Here is a 22,856-nt window from a genome sequence, read left to right on the forward strand (position 1 = left end):
ATATAAACACCATTATAGGAAATCATTAAAATGCAGCCATTTCATTATGGTTGCTGTATCTGCAAACATGCATTAGCAGCCCAGAGGTTTCCTTGAGCTGGATTTTATATGCAGTTTGCTTTGATATCTGTGCTGATCTCCATTTAAGACTAAGTCAAACCTATTCCCTTCACTGAAAAAGCACTTTTCTTTTGTTTTTAAACCACACCCATCAAAGCTAAGGCTGCCCCTTCAGTGAGCTGGCTCCTAGGCACTGCCCCCAGGGCCTGGGGGGCAGAGGGGGGTGGGTAACCAGCAATTTAGAAAGTGTTTTGACTTCCCTGAGCAGTCATGTAAAGGACAAAGGTCCCAGTAAGGCCACAGTGCACCTTAGAATACATTGCATTACCTCTATTCAAACCTGGTCGCACAATTATTTGGAAAATAAAGGTAATTAAATGGACAAAAACAGCGGTAGGAATTGCTGGGGGATTTTTATTTTCTTAATTTGACCAAGAGTTCTCATTAAAAGAGAGGTTGGATATAACAGCTAGCATGCTTTGCTCACTCGTGTTGTGCCAAGCATTTACATGCATCCTCCAAGTTGAAGGATGGGAGGCCTTGTAAAGCTCCTGATTTATAAAGTTGGGATAACAGCGTGCAGAGGGGTAAGCCACTTACCCAAGGCCGTACAGCTAAGCAGTTGTTTCTGCTGTGTTTTTGCAGATGGCTTTGCTTTGACACGCCTCTGCTTAAACAGCGAGCCGTGCCCATGGCTGGTGTGCTGCGCTGGCTGCAGCCCTTTGAGGTCTAGCGCTGAGGGGGAATTTAGGGAGCAGCTGTGTGATCACAGCACCTGGCTAATAGCAGGCTGTTTGTTGTTAATCGAGGTTTTGCAGATCTCCATCCTAGAAACAACACTCTTACACCAAATGATTCTGCGTGTCGCAATAGAGCAGAGCACAGATGTGGGCATATGGCTCATTGCATCATGGGTGTTAGCACGTGTGCGGTGTCCTCGCTAGCAGGCTGTTTTCCCAACTCTGTCAATGGGACAGCAGAGCTTGTCAGGAGCAGTTGTTTGTGAAACTAACAAAATCCCTGATCCGGGGGTCTTTGCGCACAGCCGGTGGTGGGTTCTGCTCCAATATTTTGAGATCTCTGCTGGGTTTAGGTGAGAAATGACTTTTCTGGAATCTAGCAATGCTGAACTCTTTATACCCGTAAGGATGAAAGGAAGCTTGCTTGCTGGTGTGATCATTCAGATAGAGATTTCCTCCTTATGAGTAGTTTTTGGAGGACAACCAAGGAAGAATTTACACATGAAACCTGGTTCTTTGGCACGGCTCTGACTATGAAATATGTTTAACGTTAAAGCCAGATTTTTCCTGGCTTTAATGGCAATGAGGCTTAATGGCTTCAGGAAAAAATGTTCCAAAGTGTCAAGCAGCCACTCCCAGTGGGGAGAAGGGAAAGACGGCCTTGCCTTCTCCAACACACGCTTTCTGCAGACGTGGAGAAAGCGTTTACAAAGGCAAGGCCGCCTGTCTGGAGAAAACTCCATCTTCCTTACAACGAGGTGGCAAGGTGGTCGGTCAACCCCCAGCAACGAATTTTTTTTTAAATATATTTTATTGATTTTTTACAGCGAGGAAGGGAGGGATAGCCAGAAACATCGATGAGAGAGAAACATCGATCAGCCGCCTCCTGCACACCCCCCACTGGGGATGTGCCGGCAACCAAGGCACATGCCCTTGACCGGAATCGAACCTGGGACCCTTCAGTCTGCAGGCCGACGCTCTATCCACTGAGCCAGACCGGTTAGGGTGCCCAGCAACGAATTTTTAAATGAGAATCAGATGGTTTGTAATCTGATTCTGGAACTTTGAGGAACCAGTACACAGGTTGCAAAAGTGAGACGGGACTGAAAATCACACCCCGGCTCATTGATGTAACAGGCCGGGCCCTCTGCGGCCTGTTTTCTTTAATCCTTGCTTTGACGAGGCAGCTTACTTTCTCCTGGGGGATCGGCAGGCTTGGTCACCCCTAAGACCAAACCCAGGGGCGTCCTAGCAATTTCAAACACCGGCTCACCGGAGGCTCTCTGCGTGCTTCCTCCCAGGGGTCTGAGCCTGGTCCAGTAAGGCTGCCTGCACGTGGTCACGGGGCCGAGCGACTGAGGAGCCCGCCTAAGATCATTCCAGAGCTTCCCATGGAGAGTAACCAAACTCGAGAGCAGGAAAGGTCATTGTTCCACTTCACCTTGTGTTTCTGCGGAATATCTCCCTCGAATTCAACTGTTTAATAATTTTCAGTCCCCAAAAGAGACCTGGGGTGTAAGAGAAATGGAAAGGCATTTGTTCAAGATGGGCTCCCATAATTGGCACTCACGACCTCTTTTTCTAAGATACGACAAGCAGTCTTTATTTTCTAAACAGACTGTCCTCTCAGGTTGGATTACTTTCTGGTTGTTTGAAACTCGACATAAGTTTCCTAAAAAAGGGGTGTTGGCTTCTGAGACGAGCCCCTGAAAGCCCGGTTAGCCTGGGGCCTCACTCGTGTCACTGCATCCCAACCACCGAGGGGAGGGGAGCTGGTGTCAGTGAGGAAGATGTTACAGGCGCATTTGGTGCCAGAGGCACACCTCCTCCTCCTGCTGCCGGCCTCCTGTGCTCTCGGGGGCTGGAGGGAGGCGGCCTGGAAAGGGGCTGGGAGTTGAGTTGGGAGATGCAGACCCTGAGAGGCGCATTCTGCCCAGAGGTTAGAGAGCTTCAGGAGAACGGTCAGCGGTGAGGCCGAGACCCGGAAGGGGCGACGTCAGGAGGCGCAGTGAGGGGGCTGCGGTTCCCCCTCTAAATGTGCCTCTGTTTCCTCAGGATAACTTCTCAGAGGCACAGGTACGGAATCATCTTTAAGGCTCTCCAGAGGTTGCCAAATTGCACCCTTCCGTGCCTACAAAGGTTTCCTCATATCCTCACAGCTGTGCCAGTTCGGGTGATTAGGAGGCAAACAAGTAAAATGATTATGTGTGAACTTGAACTTTTCTACATATGTGTCGTTGGAGCCTTGTTCTGTGGAAGCCACTGCCAGGACTTTTACACGGCAAAGGCCGGGGTGGGCGGGTGGGGCTGCGAGTTCTGTGGGGCGCTGGGGCAGCTTAGAGCCCGGGGTCCTGAAGACATAGCCAGCAACGGGGGTTCTCGTGGCTGAAGGACAGTTTTCCGGCAGTTGATGCTGGGTTATCTTTCTTACGCCTTCACCATATTTAAGACCAAGTTTAGTGTTGTAGAGAGATAAACTGTCAAAACTGCACAGTGACAGCAGCAAAAATGAAAACAAATCTCAGACCCATACGATCTGGCTGAAATAGAAGTCTTGAAAATGCAACCTCGTTTTCTTTGGGAAAGAAACAGAATAGGTTCTTCTTCCCGGTGAGGTTGGGGCCTGGTGGGGGCCTGGCGGGGTGGCGGCTCACTCCTCTTGGCCCCATCACCCTGGCCCGAGCCTGTGTGCTCGGGGATATTTGGGTGTGGCCTGGCGCTTTCAGGAGACATTCCTGTTCTCGTAACTGCACTGAGGAGTTGATCGTCACAGTGGTCCCTGAGTTAAACTAGACTTGAGCATATTCTTGCCTTGAATGTTGAGGTATTTGTTTTCTCCTCAACTTTTTATTTTTGAAAAACTTCAAGCTTACATAAAAGATCAAACGAACCCCCCAAATCCTTTGCCTAGATTCACCAATTGTTAACATTTTGTCACATTTGATTGTGCACAGCACTCAGAAATTCTTTTTCCAAACCATTTGAAAGTAAGTTGCACAATTCACAAATGGAAATGTATAATATTTTCCCAGCAACAGGATAATATGTGCCAATATTCATAATCTTTTGACCCATTTATTTCATGTCTAGGAATTTAAGAGAACTATGTCTGTGATATGCCAAAAAAATGATGGTGTTTCCAAAGAATGAAATTTTAGTAGTCATAAAATTAATAATTTAAGAAATATTTGTGAAAAAACACAATAAAATATTATGTAGAGCATGATCTATGTATTTATGGAAAAAGATATAGAAAATAAAATTCTAAGAGCTTAAAATGAGGTTGGAGGATTATGGATCATTTTTAGTTGCTTCTTTGAACTTTTCTGCTTAGAATTTTATTTAGAATGAACATTCATTTTCTATAATAAGTAAAAGCCCTTTAATAAAGTTCTCAGAAAAATTTCTGCCCCCTTTATCTCTCTCTCCCCGTATTCAGCTCCATTCCTCACCTCTCCTAGAGCTGAGGGCCTGACTCGACTCTCCCTCAGGACCACCCTCCTTCCCTGTCCCCTATCTCATTCCTTTTTAGAATCCCTACCCACTTATGCCTTCCTCTCTTTTTTCTTCCAGTTTTATTGAGATATAATTGACATACAACACTGAAGTTTAAGGTGTACAGCATAATTATAAAATGATTACCACAATGAATTTAGTTAACATCCATCACCAAAAAAAAAGACACAACACACAGTAAGGTGCAGGAGGGTCATATGTCAGTTTGTTCACTATTGGTGATGTTGAGGTGTTTTTAAACTATACCGACATCGTTCTTACTCTCTTGTCTTCGGTAGACACAGATGCTTGTACATCACGCAGGGTAACCTCAGTGGACACTCCCTCCTTTCCTCGTAGACCTTCCCGTCGTCTGTGTTCAGACCTGGAAGTCAACTATTCTATCATTTTCTGTGTTGTTTTGCTTTTTTCTCACTGGAGTTAGGGAGGGCCTGGCTGCACGCAGAGGAGAGAGGACTGCTGAAAGGAAAGCACCAGTCTTCCTGGTTATAGCCTTAGAGCCACAACAGGCTCAGAGCTGTTCCATCCCTAGGACATCAGACCTGCTTCCTAGCAGAGCGTCGGTGCTGAAGCTGAAAGCATCTGCAGCTCTCTCCTCTGTAAGGCATGACGTGTGCCCAGTCAGAACAGAGGTGAGGACGCGTGTCGGTCCTCGGAAGGCAGTGGGGGTCATGGTTACGGCTTGATCTGCTGCTCCCCACACAGGTCAGGCGTGAGGACCGTTCACAGCAGGCCCCCAGCCACTTCCCTTTCTCAGACTTGCTGAGTGCACTGTGCCTAGTACCTCTAACTTCAGGGGAAGGGCCTCCGCCTTGAGGATCCACCTTAATTGAAAGCTTTTTAGCAGGGTGTGGTATGCCACATGATATGTTTTAGATTCCATGATAACTTGGTCAGGGGAAAGAAGGAAACCAGCCCACCAGTATGTGTTTAAGTGAGCAAGAAAGCTGGTTAGGCTTAATTTTCATAGCCAAGTACATTTCCGAAGTAACTTGGGTCTTCCCTCAAACGGCAACAGGAAAGCCTAAGGCTCTGAGTTCTCCAGAAGAATGTAACCTGAGCTGTCTTTTCTGCAGCTGCTGCAGAAGTCTAGCTGGGAAAAGTTACCTTTAGGAAGGACAGCCAGGGGCAGGCCTGGGAGGTGGGCAGTGGGCAGGCCTGGGAGGTGGGCAGAGCCATGGGCGCTGTGGCCATGCCGCGTCCAACGCTGGCCATGCTGCAGATTGTTGTTGTGTGCCGAGTGGGGCCCAGTGTGGCCAGACCTTCTAATTTTACAAGAATAGTCATAACTTCTAATGGTTTCTAAATGTTGGCAATTAATTTAAAAATTGTTTAAAAAACAAAGAGGCTGTGCCAGCCATCAAACCCTGCCCTCCACACGAAACATCTTTGCTGCAGGTGGCTCATTTGCATCCTTTGGTCAAAGGGAGATGTCCACTCCATTTATTCTTCTGTGCGCTCTCTTTCATCTTTGCAGCCAATTAGACAACTGGGAGGCAGAATGCCAAGACTGTCAGCTTAGTCCTTCCCAGGACTCCCTTTGCATTGTACTTTAATGGTCGACAGCTTAATTTTAATTGAAGGCGTGTATAAGAAGAAAGCCTTTGAAATCTGCATATGTGTGAAACTGGCTGAGGAGACTGGCCATCACATCGCTTCATGCCACACATGAAGTCCATGTACCTGAGTTCTTGTAGCATCTATTGCTGAAAACACATAGTCTCCCTTGTGAAACTGGAACACTTCCTCCTCCCTGACAGGAGATCATTCATTGTTGCTCTGGCTGCCAGGACGCTTGTGTGATGGTTAAGCAGAGTAGTCAGCCCAACAGCTGTTCACTTTTATTGGCTTCCTCAGCCTCTCCCTGGCCCTAATCACTGTGTTTCCCCTTTTGTTTGCTCTACGCAACCTCACATTCTTCTGTGGGAAGATATGAAGAACCTCCGTTGGGAGAATGTGTATTTGATACAGATGGCCTCCTCTTTGTCTCATGGATGTGGAGCCAAGCCGTTACCTTTCTTGCCTAAAGCACAGCACAGCCAGGGGGTCTGCTCAGTGTTCCAGGGCAGGTGTGCAGCTCAGTGGCGATACGTGCATTCACAGAATTGTGCACCCATCCCTATTATCTGTTTCTAGAACTGTCTCATCCTCCCAAACAAACTCTGTATCCATTAAGCCACATTGCCCCACTCCCCCAGCCCCTGGAACCTCTATTCTACTTTCTTGCCTACCCCAAGAACCTCATGTAAGTGGGATCACACAGTACTTGTCCTTTTGTGACGGGCTTGTTTCACTTAGGCCAGTGTCTTTAAGGTCCATCCATGTTGCAGCCTGTCTGAATTGCCTTCCTTCGGAAGGCTGAGTCATACCCCATGGCGTGCATATGCCACATTTTGTTTGTCCATCCGCCGATGAACATTTGAGTTCTTTCCACCTTTTTGGCTATTGTAAACACTGCTGCTATAAACAAGGGTGTACACATATCTTTTTCATTTCTACTTTCCATTCTTTTGGGTATATACTCAGAGAAATGGGATTGCTACATAATATGGGAGTTCTATTTTTAATTTTTGAGTAACTGCCATACTGTTTTTCACAGCGGTTGCACCATTTTATATTCCCACCAGCAGGGCACAGGGTTCTAACTTCTCCACAGCCCTGCCAACACTTGTTGTTTTCTGTTGTTTGTATATATATAGTGTCCATCCTGAGGAGTGAGGTGATAACTCATTATGATTTTGATTTATACATGAGACACCTTTTGTTCGTCCTAGAACCCACTTAGTCCCTTGTCTCAGCTTCTATTGCTCTTCTGATTCCGTAACATACACCTCTGACCTTTTGTACAGACTCCAACTGCCTCAGCCTTTAGTGTTGGTAGGGGGCCAGACTGTGCAGGGGGCTGTAGGCCACGGGAAGGAACTGAGCGTTTGTTCTAAGTCTGTGTTTAGAAGAATACGCCACAGACTCTGAAAGAGCATCCCACCCTGTGTTGAGCAGCGCTGGTGCTAGGGTGACTGGTGGTGAGTGATTGGGGCTGTGTGACCACAGTCGGGGGACCCAGAAAACTCGCTCCTGCAGCTTATCCACTTTGTCCTCCTGTGAGGGTCCAGGCAGGGAACAGTGACCAGGGCAGCCACATGTCCTAATTATAAGCTCATTGAGGGCAAGGGCTGGGTCTTACACAGTTTCCATGTTTTAAAATGCCTAGTGTCTCTGCTAACTCTGGGGGGTTTTATTTTGTTTCTTCAGTAATATTATGATATCTTTATTTTTTGCGGACACTCTTTCTGGAGCCAGTGTTTGTCTGAATGGCTGAGCAGGAAGGTAGGCCAGACGGCTTATGAGGCCCCACCAGCGCCTCTGACACTTCTTTGTTCTTATTAAAGAACCTCAAGTTGGGGCTGCCCTCAGGGGAAAGACGAGAGGATCAGCTTGGCGTGGCTAAGTAGAAAAGGACTGAAGTCTGCGACCCCTTAGTAGAGGTTTTACCTTGTCTCCAAGCCTCAGGATGCCAGCAGGCTGGGATTCGGCTGCCCAGAGTTAAACTTTGAAATTTCAAGCTCTATTGCCATTTCATTTTACTAGAATGGGTTTTTCATGGTGAACGAAATGAAGAGCATTCGCTGCCCACCTGCCTGCTTCCCTCATTCTGCCCACGTTCACCCTCAGATAACTGCAGCGACCTGAACTCGGAGCTGCAGCGGGTGCTGACGGGGCTGGAGAACGTCGTCTGCTGCAGGAAGAAGAGCAGCTGCAGCCTGTCCGTGGCCGAGGTGGACAGGCACATCGAGCAGCTCACCACGGCCAGCGAGCACTGCGACTTGGCTATTAAGGTACACCCTCCCCACCCTCTGTGTGGCTCTTGGCGATCGTAGGGGGGAAATGATCAGATCCCTCTCTTTTGAAGTGTGGTTTTCTCAAATACCTGTGAGGAATGAGTATTTCTGAGAAAGCCATACTCATTGATTGGGCCACCAGATAGAAGCCGGAGCCCTATACATTTTTGTTGGGCTGAATTGCACTAGAAAAAGTCATTATGTCAGCAGTCAGGATCACTGACTTCGCAGCAAAAATGACAATTTTCTTGGAAACTCTTAGACTGCTAGTATTGAACCACCTCATTTTGGTACGGTTCATCATGTAGCCCAAAGATTAACTTGGAAGTTTTATTAACGCTTTATGGCCTCTAGAATATTATTTCAGGAGTTAATCAATTCACGGTGCTAATAAGGGGGAAGTCCCAGGCCTCAGTGAGTCCTGTATCCTGAGCACTCGGTCTCAGCCACGCCTTCCACATCGTTCATCTTACCTCCAAAGGAGAATGAAAAGAGAGGAATTTGCTGCATCTGCACAGACTCATCATGAACAATGGGAACGTCAAGTCTTGTTGATACTGGGCCTCTGGGGTCTTTATATTACTTCACCCTAGCTTAGTGACCTAGGCATAGTGATTGATTCTGAAAAGTCAGAGAGGGGCCTATGGAAAGGGAAAATGTGATGTGTTACTTGGGGGGAAAAAAAATGTCTTAGCACTCTAGGCCCAAGTGTCTATCAACAGAAACCCTGGATCTTACAAAAGAGCTGTGGTATCTCAAGGTGAACCATGATTCATATTTATAACACAGCTGGTTTTCCATCTTTATTCATCTCAATTATTAATGTATCAGTGATGTGGTTTGGAGAAGCAACCACTGTTATTTCTTTGTCTGGAGTCTCCCAGGCCCTATATTTAATTTTAATGTCAACTTGGGTCCTAGTCCCAGCCTCAGCTTTGAGAGGGAAGGAGAAGATAAGGACTTCTGCCAACCAGCAAGGGACAGAGCAGGCCCCAGATTTGAGAGGAAGGACAATGCACAACACAGGGGAAGTGGCAGCGCGATGGGGAAACCAGTGTGAGCAGCCACGAGTGACCTCCCCTTTTGTTGTTGTTTTTTTGTTTTGTTATCCAGACCTGTTTCTCATCACCTCTCTTCACTGCCTTCTACTCCGACCTAGGAATCCTCCCTCCTCTCTCATGTCATTTGGCTTCTGCTTCCTTTTCCAAACGACAAGAAATGTGAATGAATGGCTTCTGAAAGCCACCAGAATGAGCTCTTCCTTTTTTTCCCCAGTTTTCTGCACATTCTTTCTCCATTAATACTGTGTTTTAAATGGATTATTTAAAAACTCTCCAAGTGCTATTAAGATTCTGCTCTTCTTAGTTCACAGCTGTCTCATTCATTAATTAAATCCCTGCTGTCTTAGAAACCTCCACAATGAGCTTCCTCGTTTCTGTGTCACAGGTTTATTTTCGGCTTGGGCACCTTGGGACTGAACCTCATTCACACCCTCTCAGTTCTGCTGTGACACCAAAGCTGGGAACGGCAATGTGGCCTCTGGTTGCCAAGTTGCAACAGGGGTGGCCTGTAATTCAGGAAACTGCAAGCTAGATTTTGTGTGCAGTTGGCAACTCCACGTTTGCTTTGTCGGGATCACTAACTGGCTTGCTGTCTGCTGGTGCGTAGTCACCAGCTCTGGAACGTGGACGAAGGAGATAAACATTGTGGACAGTTAGTGCCAGGGAGGGACTGTGTTTTTCTTACTCCGGGGACTGCTGGGTAACACAGAGTAGGACCCAAGCAAGCCACAGAGTCTGGTTTGAGAATAGGGAGAGGATGATTTGGGGGTGTCACTGATCATGATGACACTTGACAGTGAGGAGGCTGTAGAACCCCCTCCTCTGTGGACACTCGCTCCGTCCAGCATGTTTCCTTCCCCTCCGCTTTCTCCCACTCACCTGGCTTGTTTTTGTGTCTGTATTTTCTAGACAGTCGAGGAGATCGAGGGGGTACTCGGCCGGGATCTGTATCCCAACCTGGCTGAGGAGCGGTCTCGCTGGGAGAAGGAGCTGGCTGGGCTGAGGGAAGAGAATGAGAGCCTGACCGCCATGCTGTGCAGCAAAGAGGAGGAGCTGAACAGGACCAAGGCCACCATGAACGCCATCCGGGAGGAGCGGGACCGGCTCCGGAGGAGGGTGAGCATGCCGAGTCCACGGGCCCGGGCCTCTTCCCGAGGGTGTGGGCCAGAGAAGCCAGCGTGCCGAGCCCAGGGCAGCCCCGGGAATTCTGGGGCGTTTATAGCCTTTGGAATCGCCGTCCCTTTCTGGTTATGAAGTCAGTTTTTCTTTTTTTAAGAGATTCTTGAAAGGAAAATCATTTAAAAGTGCTGAGGTGTGGCGAACAGATTTAAAAAAAAAAAACACAAGCCGAAACCGGTTTGGCTCAGTGGATAGAGCGTCAGCCTGCGGACTGAAAGGTCCCGGGTTCGATTCCGGTCAAGGGCATGTACCTGGGTTGCGGGCACATCCCCAGTAGGGGGTGTGCAGGAGGCGGCTGATGGATGTTTCTCTCTCATCGATGTTTCTAACTCTGTATTTCTCTCCCTTCCTCTCTGTAAAAAATTAATAAAATATATTTAAAAAAAAAAGAAAAACAAAAAACACACACAATACTATTCTCCAGAATTGCAAATCTAAGTGGATGGTAAAATTATATCAGTGATTCTCAACCCATTCTCCCGGGGGTGCACGTCTGCCCCCAGCTACATTAAAATGTTCTTCTTTTAAGTTAACTAATACTATTTTATAATTTGCAAAAATATATAGACCAGTGGTTCTCAACCTTGGCTGCACATTAGAATCACCTGGGAATCTTTTTAAAATCCTGATTTCTGGGCCTCATCCTCCAGAAATCCTGTTTCTTTGTTACTTACTAATGTTGTGGCCCCACCCCATAACAAAGAAACAGAATTTCCGGAGGATGAGGCCCAGAAATCAGGATTTTAAAAAGATTCCCAGGTGATTCTAATGTGCAGCCAAGGTTGAGAACCACTGATATAGACTTTTCCCCTTTGCAGTCTTTTCTAACATTCTTTTAATTTATAGCAGCTGCTCTCACTTTTCAGTGAATATAATGAGAAATGTCAACTCTTTTAGTGCAGACTTATTAAGGTTAAAAATAATTATATGTATGTATAGCTGTGTCTATATGTGTGTTTTGTGTATGTGTATATATGTTAAGTATGTGTGTGTAATTCCTGGTATTCACCCCCATGTACCCATGGCTCTATGGCCTGAAGCAGTTTGCAAATCACTCTGTGTAGGAAATATATCCATTACTAAAGACGCTGATGTTTTAGGATAGAAATGTTTGGCAGAATTGTAAAAAGCACTCAGTTTTCCAAAGATGGAGGGGTTTTTTCCTCAGGAACCCACAAATACTTCTTTGTTTGGCTGTGAATTTGATCTGTGAATCGACTGGCAGTGAAGCAAGGAATTCTTCAATCAGAAGCAATTCCCTCTGAACTCCACTTTGAATTACGAGACCCCTTTCTCTCTCAATCTTGGCGATAGTAGAAGTTTGCTTTCTAGTTTTGCTCTAACTGGAAATTTTGCACACAGATTAGGTTGAATTAGAGAGGGGGAAAAAGACATCTAGTAATTGTTCTCTCTCTTCCCCTGACTTCTAAAGAACATCTTGGAAATACCTTGTTCTTCCAAAAGGTCAGCATGTATAACTCATTCTGTTTTTAATCCACATGTACGTTTGAGTGTGGAAGAAATTACTATTTTTGAACGTTATCAGCTCTTTTCCTCACTTGTGGCTAATGTTATAATTAAAAGGCCAGCATCCCTGCCGCTCAGATCTGAACATCATTTTGTCTGAACTCATGTGCATAATAAGCTTGTTTCCAGTACCCAGCTGTATCAGATGCCATTCTTCATCCTTGCATCAGCAGGTGTAAATCATCCCCGTCAGCAAAGACTTAATCTGGGCCAGCCGATGACATTTCCTCCGTGCTAAGGCCCCCACCACCTGTAATTTCCTGGGCTGAGCTCCCTGATGATCATGACTAATGCCCTAATTAGGTGTGCTTGCTCTTAGCATGTGCATTCTGATGGTGCATGTTTTGTGAAGGAAATGTTGGTCCTGGGTGTAATTACATATTGTGGTTTAGAATAAATTTCCTCCCCTAACTTGAGTTACTAAAGCACAAGAGAGCCCTGGATTGTGACCAGCAAAAGATAAAAAGCCAGTCCCCTTCTTCAAGTATTTTCTCCAACTCTGGAGGTTAGTCCTAAGAACTGCATTGTTTGGATGCTCTGTGCCAGGTCTGGAGCCTGACCACCTCAGGTCACAGCCTGACCTACCAAGTCACCATGAGTCTGTGACCTAACTTCTCTGTGCCGTGGTTTACTCTGCCGTGAAGTGGGGACAATGCTAATACCCAACGCAGGGAAATTAGTTAATACTCATAATGCGCTTAACCTCGCTTCTGATCATACTTAAATGGTCAATTAAGTTTTGCAGTGACTATGTGGTGTTTTTCATATTTTTCTGTCTTTTAATATGGTTTTATATTAAATGTATATAATTTATATTTCAATTACCTCCAAATAAAAATATGTCGAGGAACTTGTACCTTTTCCTCAACTGGAAATGTCCTCAGGAATTTGTATACATACCCATGAATTGGATCTATTTCCTTTTATTTCAAGACAGTTGTGGGTCTCATAGAAGTTGCTAGATGCCTTCGAATGCCAGTTTACTAGCCTTCAATGCTGGACGACTTCCACTCACCACCACTCATTATGTTTCATTTCCCCGAGGAGGAATCTGTTTCTGGTGGTGGGTTGTCTTCTGTTCTTCGTCATGTGCAGCTCTGTGGAGTGTCTGAGGTATGCTTTCACTGCCCTCCTTGCGATACCACATGGTACGTGGCTGGTTTGCCTTTGCTGCCTTTATGGCACTTCCCAATCCACAGTTCATCAAAGCTGCCTGAAAAGCAGTTGGGATCACTTTTTTTTTTCACTACCCACATTGATTGTATAGAATTTGAACTGACCAGATCAATAGGATTGGTGCTTGCCCCCTGACTGTAATTAAACAAAGTGCTCTCAGTAGATTTTCTGAGCTTGTTCGAGATTTAATTAAATTAGATCTTTAATGTTAGTTAACAGATAGGGCTACTTGGCAGAGCAGACAGCAGGCAATTTTTATTATTGGTCCCAGCTCATTATTAAATGAGATAATCATTTATATCTGCATGCTCTGTACTATACCCATTCATTTCCTCACACTTAAACAGACTTAATTTAGGTGAGGTAGAATTAATTACTCTAGAAAGGAAGCACTTTGCTCTTCATTCATTTGTTTATTCATTTCATAAATGTGATTGGTCGTCTCCTCTGTGCCAGCAGAGGGGTTACAGGGGCGAATAGGACACAGTCCCCGGCTTGAAGGATTTTGGGGAGACAGGCAAGTAAACAGCTCGTTACGATGGTGTATGTCCAGTGGTCGGGAGGGTGAACACAGAGGGTGCCCTGGAGCTTATTGGAAGGACCTGTGGTGGCAGGTCAAGCTTCCCCACACTATTTGCATTTTTTACCTAATTGTTCAGGTCACCTGCCATGTACCAAAATGGTCAGTGCTTTCCCCAGATAGTTTGGTAAAGCAAACCGGATGTGACCACAGGCTTATGTGACCCATTGAATGATAGACTTGAATCAAAAGTGGGCCACACAAATTCTTTCTGAGATTTTATACAAATTCTTCATAAAGTTCTGCAAGTTCGTGGCGTAAGGTGGTGGGAGCAGAGTTTATTCCTTGCATCCTGCGCCCTTCCTGGGTATTTTCAACATGTCTGGGAAGGAATTCCATCACCTCTCCTGGGCTGCCTTCACCCCTGGGGTCTGTCTTCTGCTTGGACTCTCTGGTCATCACCACAGTAAATTCAAGAGACTAGAAGACACACGGTTTTGAATCAAATAAAAGTCGCCCTAATCTGAAGTTTCCCTCTCTCAATTTTGTGCACTCTCCCTCAAAATGTCCTTAAACCCTTAGTGTTAATTAACTTGCCTCAGGAGGAGGTAGGGCAGTATTTCCATCAATGTTAAGAAGGTAACAAGTGTCCCTTTTCCAATCCAGTCACTCTTGGTCCCTAAATGCAGTGTTACATTTATGAAGGGATTTCATTGTTCTGTGTTCATAGGACCCACGTAATAAAATGATCACCCTGTTCAGCTAAAGTCTTTTACAATATAAATGAGGACTCCCAAATCCAGGTGGTTTGTTTTTTTGTGAGTAGGGGGGTGGGGTGGGGGGGGGGAAGCATAGAGACATAATTTATTAACGATAGACACATTGGGTTTTATATTTTACATTAAATTGTGTGACTTTTGTCAATTGGGAAACCTTCAAGCAAACTTTTATTTTGCTTAGAAATAATAGAAAGGTATTTAAAAAAGTAAAGAAAATTCACTTCTTAAGGATTCAGCATTCAATCAGTTGTATAATTGAAAAGCCAGGTTTTTAAATGGCTGCCATTTGGCTCCTTGGCCGGAAAAAGGACAGGTCATCTTTCAGAATGCTGCAGTACCATTTCCTTCCTTCTCGTCTGGCCTCCTTAACAGAAAGTGGCCCCACATTTCTGGTAATGCAGCCTCATGTGGGGTGGTGGTGGGAACAGAAGCATGAAAGGAAGGACGTGGGGCAGGAGAGAGAAATTTCCTGCAGGCATTGTCACCCTCAGGGCCCATTTCCCCCTTACGCTTTGCAAAGTAACAATCCTCTCATATATTTCTTTCGGCCATTTTTAAAAAATTATGATTACCGTTTTATGACAGCAAAAAGATACAAATCAGAACGAGCAAAGAAAGAGATGCTTGCATGAAGTCTGAAAGGAATAAGCGCAAAGCTCCCGGTTGTCCTCTCCCTGTGGAGTCCGGGACGGCCTTTCCTCCTGTTGGCTGGGACGTGTGACAACACTCAGAGCATCGCCAACCAGGGAGGTTCATCCGAGCTTCAGTATTTAACATTTTTATTGGCGTTTCATTCTGTAGATGTGACTGATTGAACCATTGGCCATGTGGGGGAACTCAACATGCAGCTCCTTCTCTTTTAGGGAGATCAGGCCTCTATCCTTTGGGCCACCTTTAAGTTTGTGATTATGACAGGTATGACAGAGCTCCACCGTGTCTGCCCGTAGTCATTTCACACAGGAGTATCACAGAGATTTGTTGGGTGGGGTGGGGTGTTGGTCTAGCACTTGCCCCATGAACTCGCTGACCATGGAATTTACAGAGCATCCTCTTCCATGTCCCCAAGGTCCTCCCCCAGAGCCATCAGTTATGAATCCATTGGTACCAGTTTCCAGATACTGAACTGGTTCTAAACACGAAATCAAATCCACCTTCGTATTTACCCACGTTATCTCCAAGGGCACTTGTCGATCAATGGTCACGCTTGAAGGAGTTGAAAAGATGACTCCAAATTAAACCAAATGGGCCTGCTTAGAAAGAGTAATTACCTTAATGGTTGATCGTGTATTTTATTATGTACTTCTTTCTACTAATTAGTTCATTCGTAACATACTTAGTATTAGGCTGCCCATCCCTACTGGGAAATAAGATTTAGGGTATCATACGGAGGTGTCCAGAGCATGGTCTGTCTCTGAAGCAGCCTTTCACTTTGAATTGTCTCCTTCAGTTATAGATATAGTTATAGGCTAAGTCAGTACTCTTGGATATTTTTTACTAAAAATCAGTGACAGTGGAGAGATGTCTGGAAGTGAAATTCTGTGGCCTCATGTGGATCAGATAAAGACTCATCTTTGTTTTACCTTATTTGGTCTTAGGTCCCATCTGAACTCTTCCAACTCTGCCTTCCCTTCCATGACACTTTTCTTGACCGCAGTGTCTGCATACGAAAAAAGCAGGACTTTGAAACCATACTTTATATTACTATGAACTTGTGTAAATTTATCGACTATATATGTGTATATGTAAAAATATTTTAAATAGACCAGAGCAGTGTACACCAGGTCTCTTAATAATAGTCGTAAGGAGTTACAGGATATAAGTCAAAGGTTACTTGAACTTTTCTAGTGTACTAGTTTCTTTTTGAAATGAATTTATTCTTTTAGTTGTATAATTTTTTTTATACAGAAGTTTAAACATAGAAATAGAAGGGACGCTAAAATGCCAAAATACTAAGAGAGACTACATCTAGGCAGTGGAAATACTGGCTGGCATAGCTTTCTTTTTTAATTTTCAAGTTAAAGAAACAAAAAATAAAGTAGAGATAGTCTCTATCTCCTGGCTTTAACAACTTTATGTTTATATGTAAACACACTCTTCTCTTTTGTCCTGGATGGAACTTTGTCATATTTTATTTGTCTCTTCTTAGGAGTTTTCTTTATATGACAAGGGAGAGGATACTAATATTAGCTAAGTTTAAATTTATAAAAAGATTTGTAAAAAATAAACCCTGTTTCAGCACTTCCGGACCTGATCAGGCCCTGTAGGAGGGGCTGCGAGGAGGGGGTCTGGCTCCAGTGCTCTTCTTCCAACCTGAATGTGGGGTGTCAGGTGGCTCTTCCTTTGTATGGCTGGTTTATTAGTGGTGATAAGAATAGGTTATACAGCAGTAACAAATGAACCCCCAAATTTCAGTGGAATAGCACACCATTTGAGCTTGTTTCTGACTCGCATTACATATCCAGTGCAGGTTTGGGGATGAGGGCACAGCTCTGCCCCATATATTCACTCAGGATCATAGGCTGATGGCAACCCATCACCTAAAACATCACTTAAATGGACTCATCCTGCACTAAATTCTTCCTCCCACGGCCTGTTGGCCAGAAGTAGGCAGGTGCTCCACTTTAGCCATAGAGGGACTGAGAAATGGGATGGGGGACAGGTAGATATTTGTTGAGCAGTAAATGTTCCTAACACAGCTGACTTGTTTTCATTTGTTTGAGTGTGACACCAGAGAGACTTGGACATGAGTAAGAGTGCCAGAGAACAGGCGACTTCACTCACCCGTCTTGGGGCAGTTCTCAACATGTGTGTCAGAATCATTGGGAAGCTCTTTCAAAGGACATATACCCAGGCCCTTCATGAGCCACTGAATCACTGAGTGGGGCTGGGGACCCAGCACACCTCCCCATCACGATCCCAGCAAGTGCTCAGAACAGGAAAAAGGAGTGCCCTTCAGTCATGCACTGGATGTGGGCCAAGGGCCTCGCCAGGCATCTTTACCTCTCTCCCTGCAGATGGAAGGAAACAGATCCACAGCTCTTCTGTGTCCTTCTACTCACACCTGGCCTGTTCCTCCTGGGGCCCAAAGTGTAGCAGTGATGAACCGTGCATCTGAAAGACAAGGTTAAGTTGACTCGCACATGCACGATATATATAAAGCTCTCATTGGCACCAATCGTACACATGTGTTTCAATCTGTCATTGTCGATCTTGAATTTGGTTAGCACTTCTATTATAAAGGGCGCATAGTGTTATTAAAAAATTTCTTCTAATTAATTTCACAGTGTGCACAAATTCGTGCACCGGGCCACTAGTAAGCATATAAGTTCTTTGGTTAATCTCTTCCCTTCCCTGCCCCTCCCTTGGGTAATAAATTCTTAATCTTTTTCTGACAATGTCTTTTTTTTTTTTTTTACAACACTCTTGATGATACTTGTAAATAGCAAATTGCCATAAATTTAGTGGCTTAAGAAAACACAGACTTATCATCTTATAATTCTGGAGGTCAGAAGTCTAAAATGCATCTCACCCGCTAAAGACAAAGTATGGTCAGGACTGCATTCCTCCTGGGAGATCTTTTGGAGTTCCTCTTCCTGGCCTTGTCCAGCTCCAGAGACGGACACATTCCTTGACTCATGCCCTTCCCTCCATCATCAGCAGCATAGTATCTCCAAGCCTCTCCAACTCTGACCCTCCTGCTTCTCTCTCACAAGATGCTTGTGACTGCCAAGGCCCCTGTAAGGTCATCCAGGACAGTCTTCCCATCTCACAATTCTTAACCATTCCTACAAATATCCTTTTGCCATTTAGGTAACTTAATCACAGGTTTCCAGGATTAGGACATGGACATCATTAAGGGCCTCCACAATAGTCTACCTGAGTATTGGATTTTAGGTTGACAGATGATTTTAAAAAGTATAGTCAACAGATTATATCGAGACTGACACTGTCAGACACCATTAAGGTGTTGGCAATACAGTAGTAAATGAAACAAACCAACAGGCTGCCCTCGGACCTAAGATGTCTATCTCTCCCACTAGACAGCTTTTAAGCTGATCTCTGTCATTTTTGACGCCTACATTGCACTACAGTATTTCTAGATATGGGATTATTTTTTTCAGTTAGTTTGGGCAGCATAACAAACTACCCCATTTTAGAGATCTAAAACAGCAAATATGTATTATTATCCTCATGGTTCCAAGGGCAACTGGCTCCAATGGGCAGTTCTCACTTGGGCTCAGATGTGGCTGCAGTCAGATGGTGGCTGGGCTGTCCTGACTCCTGCCTGGTGAATCTAAAAACCGCCTCCCCTACTTAGCACTGATGCGATAAGTCAGTCTCAAGACCTGACTCCACATCTGGAAAACTCACCTACTTTCTTTTCAGATACTGTTTCTCTGTCATCTCCCATGTTCTCATCCCCTGGAACTCCTTTAAAAGTACTTCGGAGCCCGGCTCTGGTGGCTCAGTGGGTTGAGCGTTGCCCCATGGACCAAGAGGTCCTGGGTTCGATTCCCAGTAAGGGCACATGCCTGGGTTGCAGGCTTGATCCCCAGTAGGGGCGTGCAGGAGGCAACCGATCAATGAGTCTCTCTCATCATTGATGTTTCTATCTCTCTCTCCCTCTCCCTTCCTCTCTGAAATCAATAAAAATATTTTAAAAAATAAAAGTACTTCAGAACCTCAGCAGTCATTTATGTCTCTCATCAATGCTTGAATATTTTGTATCTTTTTAGCTCCCCATGCTGTGTTCTGAATTAATCTCTGCACTATGTTCCAGTTCACTAATTCTCTCTTCAATTTTATCCAGTCTAGAGTTTAACCAGTGATTTCATTGCATTGGTTACATCTTCTGCTGGCTTTTTTCTCATCTACCTATTCTTGTTTGATATCCGCCTATTTTTATGTCATAATTTCTTATTCTTTATGGAAATACCTTTCATCTTATTAAAGATCGTAATTGTGTTTATTGTGATAGAGCTCACTGTCTCCATTATTTTCATTTCTTCTGAGGTGAGTTCATCTCCTGAGTTAGATTGCTGGCTCTTGTTTCATCCTCCTTCCTCTGCAACCACACTTCCATGTCTAGCAACTTCCTGGTCTTGTGCTCCCAGTCATGGGAGGCTTATGTCTCCTGTTCCCTAATGCTATTGGATGATTTACAATTTAGGTCTCAAGGCAGTGCGTGGCCTGGCAAAATCCAGACCTTGTAAGATTGAGGCTTGGCAATATGCAGATAATACACATTTCGACTTCACATCCAAGTGTGTCATGGGTCTGGGATTTTAATTTATATGGTTGGCCCTCTGCACAGTTCTAGGCTTTCTCTCTGGCTTCAAGGGCAGCACTTAATCCACTGTTCACAGATGGTGGGGCAGGAAGGCTCCAGGCTTTATGTGGAGGATCAGCTCAAACAGCCTGATGGAGCCAACTCTTGATGTCCCGCCCCTCCTGACATGAGCAGTCCACGCCCTGCTCTCAGTTCCCCCGGCACCGCCTCCCCCCTAACCTCTTTAGCTTTATTTTTCACTTCACTTCTGGCATCTGGAGATTTTATTGCCTTTCTTTTAAACTTGGCAGTGGATTTCTTTCTTATTGTTCCTTTTTATGGCAGCATTTCCATGCAATTTTAATAGGAGGAGTGCCTGTTTATTTTAGCTGGGCTGTCATATGCTGGGCATTTTCATTTGTTCTGTACATAGAGTTACTCCCCCTGTTTTCACCCACTTCTCATCCTCATCCCCTGTGGTACCTGCCAAAGTGAGAGTCGGACCCTGCCAGCCTTCTCCTGTAGACTGGCCCCCTCCCCTTGTATATCTTATAGAATCTGGTTTTTTCCACTCTGTTTCTTTCATCAGACTCTTCCTTCCAGTTTAGCTTTAAGAATGTGCTCAAATCTTCTTTCTGCTAATGCTCTAGCATATTCTTTTCACTGTTATGGTTTAATCTTTTTTCACTCCTTACTATTCTTGTCCTGAGGCCTCCAGAGTTTGAAGAAAACAATGCATTTACTCAGTCTACTGTCTTGAATGGAAGAGCTCAGCTGAGTTCTCGGTGCTGTCTAAGCTTTTTTTTTTCCCCCCTTCATTTTTGGACCTAGGTCAGCTTTCTTCTTCATTTCTGACATCTGCTATTCCCTCCCCCACTCCTATCAGAGGGGCCTTAATCTTTTCTCTCAGAAAAACAGAAACCTTCTGTCTCCTGTCCTCATTCTCCAGTCTGTAAACTCACCTTCCTTCTTCCCCGTCCTTACCTCTTTGCTTTCTCTCCCGGAGCAAGCATGCCCCCCTCTTACTGTCCTCCACTGAACCTTCCATCCAACAAGCTACATAGGCTCTCTCCTCCCACCCCCACTGCCGAACCTCTTCCCTGGGCAGCCTCCCACACACAAGATTCCTAAGCTCTGCATCCAGTTCTGACCTTCTTTCTTCAGATTACATTTCTAATTGTTGACTGAATACCCAGTGCTTCTTTAAATTCAGCATGTCCAAACCTGGCATCTTCTCTCTGAAAAATTAACTCCTCCTCATGTTGTCCACATTTCACCGAGTAGTACCATGTCCACTGAGTCAACCCACCACAAATTTGGGTGTGTTTGTTTGTTTTTACTTCCTTGAATAGTTCTAGAAGTGCAGTGGCTAATAGAGTAGCTACTGGCTGCAATTTAAATTTGAATTTAAATTGATGAAAATAGAATACAATTGCAAACTCAGTTTTGTTTTATTTCCCCCCCCCATACAAATCAATTTTTAAACATTTCAGCTTGCCACCAGCTTCCAGCTCCAGTTCCTCTAAATGCCCCAGGTTGAGCTATCCATCTAGTGCACAGAGGTGACCCAGTTGCTGATCTCTTAATCTACATCTGTCCATGGCAGCATGTTGGTGGATTCTCTAGTATTAGTGCATATCTGCTCAATGCTGAAGCCAGAACCCTGGTGCCAAGGTGGAGGTGGGAGAGCAGGTATCCCTCCCTTGAAGTTTACGTGGAACAGTAGCCAGGGAGGTTCCTGCACTTACTCCCAGAGGTACGGGGGCACATTGCCGGTGCTCACTAGCCACATGTGACCCAGTGGACAGTGCGGTCGGAACACCGCCATCGCTTTTGGAACTTCTGGTGGGCAGTGCTGATGTAAGGTGGACTTGCCATTGTCACTCCCACATCACTGTTTGAGTTATCATTTCTCTCCTGAACTGTCCATAGAGCCCTTGACTCACCTCCTTTATCTTCTCACTCCAGCCCATTCTCCTCTCTGATCAAATGATGTTTATAAAACCCCGTTCTCCCTTTGGGAGTCATCTATAATAATAAAAGCATACTATGCTAATTAGACCAAACAGCTGAACGACCTTCCAGACATCCTTCTGGATGAAGCCGTAGTGGCGGGGGCCTAGGCAGAGGCAGTTAGGGGCGATCGGGCAGGCAGGCAAACAGTTGGGGGCAATCAGGCAGGCAGGCAGAGTGGTTAGGGGCATCAGGCAGGCAGGCAGAGTGGTTAGGGGCAATGAGGCAGGCAGGCCTTAGGGGTGATGAGGCAGGCAGAGTGGTTAGGGGCAAGCAGGCAGGCAGGCGAGCAGTTAGGAGCCAGCTGTCCCAGATTGTGAGAGGATGCAGGCCAGACTGAGGGAAACCCACCCCCCCAATGCACTGATTTCATGCACTGGGCCTCTAGTTAAGGTATAAATGGGAGGAGCAGAGTTCCAGCATTTTAATGTCGTTTCCTTACATGAACTCTTCAGAGCCTCCCTTGTTACCCTTTTCTTTTTATTTGCTTATTGAACAACTACTCAACCTTCAAGATGGAATCCTAGTGTTTGCTGCTGTGGGAATGCAGAGGCGATGTACCTTCTATACTGTGACATCCCTGTAGGTTCCCCTTTTCAGAGCATGGTTCATATCATAATGTTTGGCTGGACTGTGAGCCCCGGAAATATAAGAAACTTACCTTCATACTCTACCAGGTTTCCAACGTATGTAACAGATTAACTTCTCTTCTGGCATCTAGATAGATTCTGGCTATGTGCTAACTTTAGGAGAAATAAACAAACAGCCTTTCAAATCGCGCTCTGTGTTCTGTTGTTGAAGAACTCCAAGGTTGTAAAGGGTGATGGGGGACTTTCCCACAAATATAGAATCCTAGCTTCGGGGTAGCTGTGATCCCTCCCTACCCCCTGACTCCAAGCCACATGTGTTATAGAGAGAAAAATACAGCGTGGGGCAAACGTAGGTTTACAGCTGTTCATATGGAAAATAATACAATAATTAATACATAATAACACAGGAATAAACTCTGTGTTTTGCTTACAACTGTAAACCTACTTTTACTCCACCCTATTTTCTCTAATAAAATACCTTCAATATAAGGTGGGTATATTAGTTCGTTACTTCAAACATAAAACAACAGATGCGCATTCTCTCACAGCTCAGAATCCACAAAATCAGGTTGTCGTCAGGGCTGTCC

General features: G+C 45.1%; 1 protein-coding gene across 1 annotated transcript in view; it reads left to right on the forward strand.

The window, feature by feature from the left end:
- Positions 1-22,856, forward strand: part of LOC102432247 (colorectal mutant cancer protein) — a 232,446-nt gene that overhangs the window by 163,624 nt on the left and 45,966 nt on the right. Inside the window, exons 6-7 of the mRNA XM_023756000.1 lie at positions 7,989-8,152; positions 10,126-10,332. Coding sequence (XP_023611768.1) covers positions 7,989-8,152; positions 10,126-10,332 — 371 coding nt within the window. The remainder of the gene's footprint in view (positions 1-7,988; positions 8,153-10,125; positions 10,333-22,856) is intronic.

This window comes from Myotis lucifugus, unplaced genomic scaffold, assembly GCF_000147115.1.
Source record: "Myotis lucifugus unplaced genomic scaffold, Myoluc2.0 scaffold_0, whole genome shotgun sequence".
Taxonomy (NCBI): Eukaryota; Metazoa; Chordata; class Mammalia; order Chiroptera; family Vespertilionidae; genus Myotis; species Myotis lucifugus.